This window comes from Salvia miltiorrhiza, chromosome 6 (genome assembly GCF_028751815.1).
Source record: "Salvia miltiorrhiza cultivar Shanhuang (shh) chromosome 6, IMPLAD_Smil_shh, whole genome shotgun sequence".
Taxonomy (NCBI): Eukaryota; Viridiplantae; Streptophyta; class Magnoliopsida; order Lamiales; family Lamiaceae; genus Salvia; species Salvia miltiorrhiza.
Window position 1 is genome coordinate 42,826,304 of NC_080392.1, and position 10,865 is coordinate 42,837,168.

Here is a 10,865-nt window from a genome sequence, read left to right on the forward strand (position 1 = left end):
AATAAAAAAATAATATATGGAACCAAATCTATGATTATTTTTAAGAGAATCCCTAAATATGAGGAGACAAATAAATATAACATAATTTTTGAAAAAAAAATAATTTAATCTTTAAAAAATATTAATTTCGAAAAATAAATAATAATATTTTGAAACAAATAAATTAAAAAAAATCAGGAATAAAAAATCACATAAACTTCGAATTATTATATGATTTATATAATTTTTGAAAATAAAAAATAGAAAAATAATGCAACAAAAAACGGTAATTAAGGAAACATAAAAAACTTCAATACTGGATAGCATAAATTTCGAAAATGTCAATAGAATCATTTGAGTAAATTTAGGGAGGATATTTAAGTAAAAACACAAAATACTAAAAAACCGATTCATTTCGAATTAAGGAAAAAACCTAGACACCTAGGTGTCCGAAAATCATTATTGAACATTTAAATGAAAGAAAATGAATGGTGATACATGCATGTCAATTACTGTTCCGATACATTTAGGTGGCGGTCAGTATTCAACTTAAAGAAAATGAAATGACTTTAGTAATGGAATCATGATTAAAAAAAAGGGGGGGAAAAAAAAAGAAAAGAAAAGAAAAAAGAAATGAACCAAGTCCCTGTTTGTTTGGCAAGGAATGTACTCTAGGAAAGTAATCTATTCATAATTATTAAATGTATGTTTTGGTTTAATTATAATGAAATAAGGAATGTAATTTGATTCCCAAAGATGGAGAAACTTACGTGAAATCATAGAATTCTAATTCCTAGTCCAACCCAAGTTTTCTTTTTCCCTGAATTTACACACATTTTGCAGCAATCTCATTTCAACCAAGATCATGGCCTTATTTAATTGCAACCAAGATCAAGGCCAGACTCAACACAAAAATAACATGCAATATCATGAGCACAACTAGTGAAATAAGAAAAGTGGGTAGAATTATATATTGCCCTTTCACATACTATAAGCCATAAAAACAATAATACTTCCTTTGTCAATAAAAAAAATTATCACATTATGAATTATACGGGTTTTAATAAAATGAGAGTGGAGTTGTTAGTGCAGTAAGAACTCCTTTTTAAAGTGAAAATCACATTTTTTATCCCTCTAAATGTAAGTGGAGTTGTGTATACTCTACGGGTGAGTTTATTTTTTATCCCTCTAAATGGAGGGATAATATAATGAGATATAAATTTATCACTTAGTTTGATATGGGTTTATAGGTAAGATAAATTAAATTAATACAGATTTGTGATGTTTGATATCATGTTATATTAATGTGGTCAACTCCTACTTAATCCCACTTCTACGTACTATTTTGTGGGAATAACCCATACTACTAACCCCCCCCCCATCGGATAACTTTAGTACTGCGAAGTTGGATAAAAATTTTGCTACTCTTTCTCACGCATATCGATGCAAATGCAACATAATATAATCCAACATGGAGGACACACATGGTATTTTTAAAATTATATGAGGATAGTTTTGGTATTAGATAATATAATCCAACATAATCCTATGGATATCAAACACAATATAGGATTAAGTAGCCATGATATCAAACACCCATGAAATAATATAAATCCACACTAATCCACACTAATTTCTCAAGATAATTTTAATCCTAATCAATCCTAAACTGCAAATCAAACGGCCTGAAAACCACATTTTTTATACCTTATTTGTGTTGAAGATTAATATATTTATCCACTCTTTATAAGGTGGTATAAAATTATACCATCATCTTTTAGATATAAAATTATCATTTTCTCAAGAGATAATTAAGGTGTTGCCCGAAAAATTATACAGCATGTCCGAATTTTTTTATACATCAAAACAAACGAGGTATAAACTGATAAATATAGTTTATCTATTCCTTATACCTCAAAGCAAACACACTCTTCTACTATAAATGGAAGTGAATTTTTTGTGGACAGACCAAAAACAATTGTGACAATTTTTTTATGGACGAAAAAATATAAAGCTATTATAATTGGCGTAAAGTGATGCCATTAAATTTTGATGGATTACATGCTAATATACAAGTAGATAGATTTATAACTAGTACAATATACAAACTATTATAAAGAACTTATGAGAAAATTAACTAAGAGAAGTTAAATGAATGTACATAAGTACTCGCTTCGTTCTATTGATCTTGTTTTCTTTTTCTTTTTGGGTTATTCCACTATTTCTATTTTTTATAATGATTTTACACTATAAACAATATGACCTCACACCTTTATACATTTTTATTACACTAATTTATCTCTCTTTAATAATTGTGCCTAAAAAAATAGAATAAGCCTAATAGGACGGACCGGTACAATGAAATTACAAAGAAGCTTCCAACTCATATAGTAGAATTTATTGATGGAAGAAGCTTCTATGTCAAATTCTTCTCATACACCCTATATTTTTCTCTATTTGGATTCAGAGACTACATACGTGGAGACGAGTTAACAGAAAAGTCTTTTGTCTACTTATATCTTTATCTCATGTATCATACTACCATATACATCTCAAATTTATGTCTAATGGTTTTCAAATGTTCTTCTACTGAGCTGTCTCATATGAAGAACAATAACACAGGGAAAATAGGAGTTAGCAACATATTATCGTATTTAAAAGCTATGTAAGTAACAAAGAAGCTAATACTGGCTTCACACTTTCAAATTATTTTATCAATCTCGAGACAAGTGCGCAGGCGGAGACGTATTGGGGTGTAGAAGAAAACAATCTCCAATCATCTTTAGAATACGTCCCCCGTGTTTCAGATTCACTACCGCCGCCGGACGACACCTTCCTCTTCAGTATACAAAGAAAGTGAAGGAATGAAAAAATTGAATATTTGTTTCAAACATTTAGTTAAATTTATGAGATTTCGTTTTATTGAGTTATTTATGTGATTTGTGAGATTTCGTGTTAATTTGCTCATTTGATTTGTAGTTGGATTTGTTTGAAAATGTCAATTTAAATTTTGTTCATTAATTTGTATTTAAAATTGTTGGAGCAAACTACAATGCTATGTGATAAGGATGGTATTAGACCCATTTTATTTATCATGAAGTAGGCCCCAAATACCCGCATAGCAGATCCAACAAATCCGAAGAAAGGCCCACGGATGAAGAGACTCAAAGAGGCCCGCAGAGCTGAGGCTGAAGGTCGAAGAAGGTCCTAGAGCTGAAATCAACGTTGATGAAAAAAATAGTAAAAAACTCAAATGAAGATGTTATGTGGATCCCTTAAAAACCGTCAGAGAAGATAAATAATGAGGAGTTAAAGAAGGAGATAACCTGAAGAACTCTGAGAGAATTTGATACCAGTTGATTGAAGTGAAGAAGCAGGCAAAAGTTACTTTTTAGATGACGCCACATGGCACACCTATGAGTGGTCCTATAATCGTTTTTCTACAAGTGGTCCCGTAACAACTCCTGACATAGTGACATATAAAGGCGGTTGAATATTCGTTGTTGGTTGTTGGCCGACCTAGAAGATGTAAAGAGATGAAATTACCCTTGGGGCTCAAGAGAAACAAAGCTGACATAACGGAAATGTTACTTTGTGTTTAGAGTTGAAATTACCAAAATGCTCATAATTATAATAGTCTATAAATAGCATAAGAACCATCATTGTAACACACATATCTTGAAGGCAATTTATTGCAATTCGCGTATACAATACCACGTTCAATGCAAGCGTATAGTACTAGTTCAATGAAATTATAAGGATATTATAAACAAATTTCAGAAGAAAATTATGTCCTACAAATTGGCCCATAGAGGAGAATTCAATGATGGAGGAAGCTTCTGAAGCAAGAATAGTATTGCCATTAAAAAAGAATCATAATGGGAGTACAAATCATCTATCTGTTACCTTTAAATAAAACACAAGACTTTAGGAGTTGACTCCAGACCACACAGCAAATTATCTATAATTAATGGGATTTGAACTATAGCTTCCTTGCATTCCCCTATAACCCATCTTGTGACAATTAAGAATCAAAATGTCATTTCCAGAGTTGCCACTTATTCTCATATTTCTGTGTTTTTTCTGGGAAATCTTTGCCACCAACATTCCTGCCACTCATCCCCTGCCTGACAGTATTGCCATTTCCTGCGGTTCTCCGGGCAGTTGGTCCGCGCTCGATGGGCGTGTCTGGATGGGAGATTCTGGACTCCAGTCCACCTTGTCACTGCAGATCAATGGCAAACCTTCCAACTCAAGAGCCATCCACCAACTCGCTTCATTCGATTCTGTACCCTGCAAGACTGCTCGCGCATCTCGCCACGCATTCAGTTACGTCTTCCGAGTCAAGCCCGGACAGAAATTCATCCGCCTGCACTTCTATCAAGATTCATACAAGGGCTTCAGGAAGTCAGAACCTTTGTTCACTGTTAAAGCAGGCCCTTACACACTCCTCACCAACTTCAGCACTGCTGATGCTTTGGGAGCAAAACACATCATCAAAGAGTACTGTGTCAATATCGATGATGGCCGGGCTTTGACTATATCATTTTTCCCAGCTCAGGGGAATAAAAAATCAGATGACTTCTATGCCTTTGTCAATGGCATTGAGGTTGTCTCCATGCCGACTGGTCTTTACTTCACACCTGAAGGGGAGTTGGGCGCTCTTGTTGTCGGCCACAATTACAGATTCTACATAGATAACAGCACAGCACTCGAGCTGATTCAACGATTGAATGTTGGAGGAACCACCACCTCGCCAGCTCAAGATTCCTGCCTGTTCCGCAGATGGGACGAAGACTCCAACTACTTGCTCGAAACAGGTGCTCTTCCTGCCAATACTTTAGCTACAGTTAGATATGCAGACATGTTAACATATATTGCACCGATTAAAGTCTATCAAACGGCAAGGATAGTGCTTGCAGACACTAATTTGAGTGCCAGTAGTCTTACATGGAAACTACCAGTGCAATTAGGATTCAGATACCTAATTAGGCTCCATTTTTCCAAGTTTGAACAGCAGACGGCGGAGAGTACCAACAAGCACTTCTCTGTTCTCATCAATGATCATATTGCTGAGGACAATGCCAATATTATTCAATGGAATGGAGTATCTGGAGTCGCAGTCTATAGAGACTATATTGTGATGATAGAGGGAGATAAAATGGAGGGGAAGCATTACCTTACCATCACCTTCCAGCCAAAGTTTGAAGCAAGAGATGAAAAATTCCATGGCATATTGATTGCCTTAGAAGTTTTTAAGCTGAGCAACCCCGACAACAATCTAGCAGGAACAGGGCCAGTTTCTGAGTTGCAGCATTCAAAATCAACACCACATCACAAGAAATCAAAATCAAGTTACCATACAAACTTGATCTCGACTGTCCTCACAGCTGTACTAGCCTTACTGAATGTTGCAGTTTACAACCTGAGAAGAATTTTGGACTCTAGTTCCAGAAGGAACATGAGATCATCCTCGATGGAAGATCATCGATGCCGTCGGTTTTCAATTGAAGAAATCCGTTTGTCAACCAACAGTTTTGATCCTCAGTTTCAAATTGGCAGTGGTGGATATGGCAGAGTTTATAAAGGCAGCATCGACAGTGGGGCTACTGTCGTAGCAATCAAGCGACTGAAAACAGATTCCCGGCAAGGGGAGACTGAGTTTCGGGCTGAAATCAAGATGCTGTCCAAGCTCAGGCATGTGCATCTTGTTTCACTGATTGGTTACTGCAATGATGGTGAAGAGCGGATTTTGGTTTACCCGTATATCACCAAGGGAACACTTGCTGACCATCTCTACAAAGCCAAGAGACATGGAAGGGCTAATCCTCCACTTCCATGGGAACTTCGACTCAAAGTCTCAATTGGTGCTGCACGTGGCCTATATTATCTTCACTCTCGGCATAGGATCATACACAGGGATGTGAAAAGCTCAAACATTCTGCTGGATGAAAATTGGGTTGCCAAGATCTCAGATTTTGGGCTATCCAAAACGGGACCAGCAAATGATTCATTCAGCCATATTAGTTCAAATGTCAAAGGAACATTGGGATACGTAGATCCAGAGTACTTCTTAACTGGTAAACTTACGAGAAAATCAGATGTCTATTCATTTGGAGTGGTTTTATTTGAAGTTCTGTCTGGAAGACCTGCAGTGGACATAAGGCTTCACGAGGAGCAACACAGCCTAGCTGGATGGGCTCGATATTGCATACGAGAGGGAAAAGTGGATCGACTCATTGACCACAGCTTGATGGAGCAGATTTCACCTGCTTGTTTAAGAGTGTTTGTTGGAATTGCAGGCAGATGCTTACACACTCAGCCCCAGGGAAGACCAGCAATGGCAGATGTAGTGATGGGCCTTGAATTAGCTTTGAATTTACAACACACCACAGATCCAACAGAACTGGAGATAGAGGTGGAAAATGCTGGAAGAACTTACAGCGATAGAGTTATTTCTATGGATGACATAATTCTCCCAAAGGGAGAATCGGATAAGAATATCAGTGAAGATAATCCCAGCTACAGTACAACTAACGGAGGCAGTGATCAGAAGAATGGAAAGAAGAAGGCCAAGGACAATGGTTCAAACAATAATTTCACACAAAGATGGTGGTGGGACCCATTTGGGATTTTACCAAGACAGCCATCAAAGTCAAGAGCTCCACAACAACAGCCAAGTGAGGTAATCCACCAGTTTTCCCTCCAGGAGATTCAGAAAGCCACGAATAATTTCCACAGCAGTCTCATGATTGGCTATGGAGGATTGGACAATGTATATAAAGGATACATAGATGGTGGAAAAAAAACTGTAACAATCAGATGCTCAAGAGCTGCCGAATCCAGAGTATCCATGGCAAATGAGCTGCAAACAAAGAAAGAGATTCAAATGACATCTTCACCAGCTCAAGATCATGTTGCCTCTCTGATAGGGTATTGCGAGACGGAATCAGACATGATTCTTATGTACGAGCACATAGCAAATGGGACACTCTATGATCATCTGCATGATGCTTCAAAGGATCCCCTTCCATGGAAGCGAAGACTTCAAATCTGCATTGGAGCAGCTCGGGGTCTAAGATACATTCATTCCACAGTCAAGCAGGCAATGCTTCATCGTGACTTGAAGTCAACCAACATCTGGTTAGATGAGAACTGGACTCCCAAGGTTTCCGGATGGGGTTTGTCCAAAAAGAAGGGAAACAATCAGGTGCAGTCAATTATCAGGAGTAAATGGGGGCATTTGGATTCAGATTACGTACGTGGAGAACAGTTAACAGAAAAGTCCTGTGTCTACTCGTTCGGTCTGATTTTGTTTGAGGTGCTGTTTGCTGAAAAAGAATCAGACCGCTGGTTCGATGAGGATCAAGTGATTCTAGCCCAGTGGATTAAGTCGTGCATGGGGACTAACCTTCCTGGTTATATTGATCCCTTTCTAGTTGGGAGAACAGTGCCAGATAGCTTAAAGATATTCTTAGAAGCTGCTGACAGATGTCTACTGGATTATGGAATCGACCGGCCATCAATGACAGACATAGTGGCAAGACTCGAGGCCGCTTTACAGCTCCAAGAAGCAACAGAAGCTATTAAGGGGATCCAACCCCGAAGGAACTGACCTAGAGTAACCCATGTGGGACATTTTTGCAAGCAAGAGGATCAAGAATGCTTCAATGTGCCAACACGAGTCAAATGTAGTTCAGGGCTCTAACGTCCCCATTTTTGTTTTAAACTAGTTAAAATAACTTTGTGTGTGTACTATAGCAAAATGTTTCATGTCAAGAATGGACCCAAAGAGATAGAATAGATGATGGCACATATCCTTATCTCATGCAATATGCTATTGTATCAATCTCAAATTTTATGTCTAATGGTTTTCAAATATTCAACTGCATTGTCTCAGGTTAAGAACAATAACACAAGGAAATCAGAACTCAGTAAGATTTTATCGCATTTAAATGGAATCTATCTTTCCTCAGGTGCTGCTAGTGCCATACAACATATAGAATGAGCCCAAAATTTATCAAGAATTCACAAAGACTCTAAACAAGTCTACAATTGCTAGAACAAAGTTAATTAAGAAGGTAATGAATTTAGAAGCAACCAATCAAATTTAACTCATTTAATTTCAAACAGCAAAACATACAGTAAACGGGGTATTTTACTTTGGTTCAATTATGATACTTACATCATATTCTGGCATTATTTGCTCTTCGAAAGCATTGTTAAAGGTCAAAATAAACTATGCATCACATAAAATTCTAGTTAGATACAATTCAAGCTGCATTACCATGGCAGATAAGCAAAAAATTCATCTTAAAAAGATCGACACCGTTCATGTCTCATATTCAGTGTTATAGAACCAATTATCAATATTGGAATCCATACCCTCAAATCATACGCTTGGAATCAGATGCGTGATTAGGGAGAAGCAAAATTGAGAAGAACTTACTAGAATCACATTATTGTATGTTCTCGTTGGTTGGAATCGCTTTTGATTGAATTGTTTTTCCATGATGAATTAAATTCAGGGTTCGAGTTATTCAAATGAGAGAGTTAATTTTGCTTGCGAATGATTTATACTTTATCTGATTAAATTGATTGTATATATATTATCAATTGTTTGTTGCAATTTTATTAGTACTTAATTTTAATTCGTAAATGCTAAAGATATTGACTGAACTTTTATGTAAAGCTGTCGTATGAATGAATTGATTGATTGCAAATACTCCCTCCGTCGGATCTAATTTTTTTTGACACGAGAATTAAGAAATTGGTATTCTGTGTGTTAAGTGTGGTAGGTAAAAAAGTGAAAATGATAATTTTTTTTGTCATTTTTAAAAACAGATCAAGCTTCGTGGGACAAATTAAAAAGACAATTATCTCATACTTCGTGAGACGGAGGGAGTATTTATTTGCCTATTTGTGTTTGTTTTACTCTCAAGGCAAATAAGGCTGGACTCTAAACATGTTTTATACTTCTTCTTCTGTTTACTTCTGCATTTATTTACAGTATTTAGATTTCATTAATTTGATCTATCTAATTAGAATGTTTAGGTTTATTTGTTTTTAAGTGTACGACGTATTCTCCTTCGGAGGAAAAAAAAAGTGTATGATGTATACGTCATTAGCCCTGTTAAATCTTCTTTGTGGATGCGACTTGAGTCAACTCTCGTTCCTACAGTGCATCCACAATTTGAGATCTGCAGCAAAATTGAACTAAAACTTTTTCTTCTTTATGATAAAAAAAATTGAACTATAATATTTAACTAGTACGTCTGCCCGTGCGATGCACGGCGAGCATTGAAATTAAACGGTATATTTAAATTAATAAATATAAATATTAGGTAAAATCAAATTATAAGCAAATGTAACTTATTATTTTTTCTTAAAGAAAATAGATAATCCACATCAATTACCCAGTAAAAATTCGAATTTGAAAACATCAATTTTCAACTTTGAATAAAGTGTAATGATAATTATATTTATTAAAATTGAAAATTATTAAATAATTATAATTAACATTATTTAGTGTAATTTTATTTAAGCATGAATTAAATATTTTTTAGGTAAATATAAATTAAATCTAGCACTATTAAAATATAAAAGAATAATAAATTTAAGATCTTAAAGAATACATATATTATTAAAGAAAATTATAGTATTTAAACTCTTATAGTAATATATACTCCATGTATGATGTATGTGTGTGGTGTACTGGTGTTAGGCATTTAGATCTATTTTACTCGCATCCCATCATATATAAATATATAATATACATATAAATTGGGTAATTGCTTTTTTTTTTTGGGACCTGTTTACTTATTTCTATGTATATTATATTTGAATTTTATAATTCTTAAAATTTGTAATGCTTTATTTCCTCTCGCTCACCATTACCCTACGGATACGCATAAATTTATTTTTTTACTCTGCATCCCCACCCTCAGCCCTCTTGCGGCGGCCTTACTTCCCTTATTTAATCACTCCAATTCCAGCCACCGGCAACCGCCTAAGCTCCATCCCATAACCACCAGTCTGTTCTGCTGTCCCGCCGCTCGTCACTCGAATTCTCACTTGCTTTTAGTATTCGAGTCAGCCACCAAAGTCCGGTAAGCGCGTGAAGCGAGGATTCCTTGTTGGAATACTTCGTCTCGATTGAATTGAGATGGATGATGGAATTTTAAATCGAGAAAATTTCTAAGATCTTGTTCTGTTTCTCTTTCTGCATTTCCTCTTGGATTTAATCCATTAAAATTTAGCTGTTGTTGGATCCCTTTTTTTCCTTTTAATAAAGTTTTTGACTTTTGTGTAATATATAGGTGATTGTAGTCTGTAGATATAAGTTGAAGTTGTGATGATGAATTCATCTCTCAAAAATTGTTAATAGTAATGTCTTGCTTTTGAGATCTGAACAAAAATAGTTGATTCAATATTGAAGGTGTTGAATGAATTTTGTTCACTCGAATGAAGAAACCCACGTTTATTTAAATATGCCTATAATTTTGGAATGAAAAACTGTCAAAATTTTGCCGGGAATTTGTTACCGTTTAACTGGTGTTTTATATATTATATAGATTCGCTATAAATAATCTTGGCTCAAGTGTACTGCGATATGAATTTCTCCAATTCAATACCGTGGCATCCTGAATATATTTTGGCAAGGTAAACAATCAAATTTAGAACTTGATCAAACGAGTATTTAAATTATGATCATAATTTTACTGTCTCGCAATATAAAGGAATGCAACCTACGATACCAGATTGAATACCAAAAGTTAAAAACTTTAATTTACTGTTTAGCTCTTGATTTATTATAGCCCCTTTTGTGCTGTAACCGATCCAGATTTTGAAACGTGCATATAACATGAGCTTGAGGAATGAATATC

At 35.3% G+C, this 10,865-nt stretch overlaps 1 protein-coding gene across 1 annotated transcript; it reads left to right on the top strand.

Moving 5' to 3' along the window:
• Positions 1-3,654: 3,654 nt before the first annotated feature.
• LOC130989728 (receptor-like protein kinase FERONIA) lies at positions 3,655-7,865 on the top strand. The gene has a single exon (XM_057913801.1). The coding sequence runs from the start codon at positions 4,016-4,018 to the stop codon at positions 7,592-7,594; it is 3,579 nt and encodes a 1,192-aa protein (XP_057769784.1). The 5' UTR covers positions 3,655-4,015; the 3' UTR covers positions 7,595-7,865.
• Positions 7,866-10,865: the final 3,000 nt, after the last annotated feature.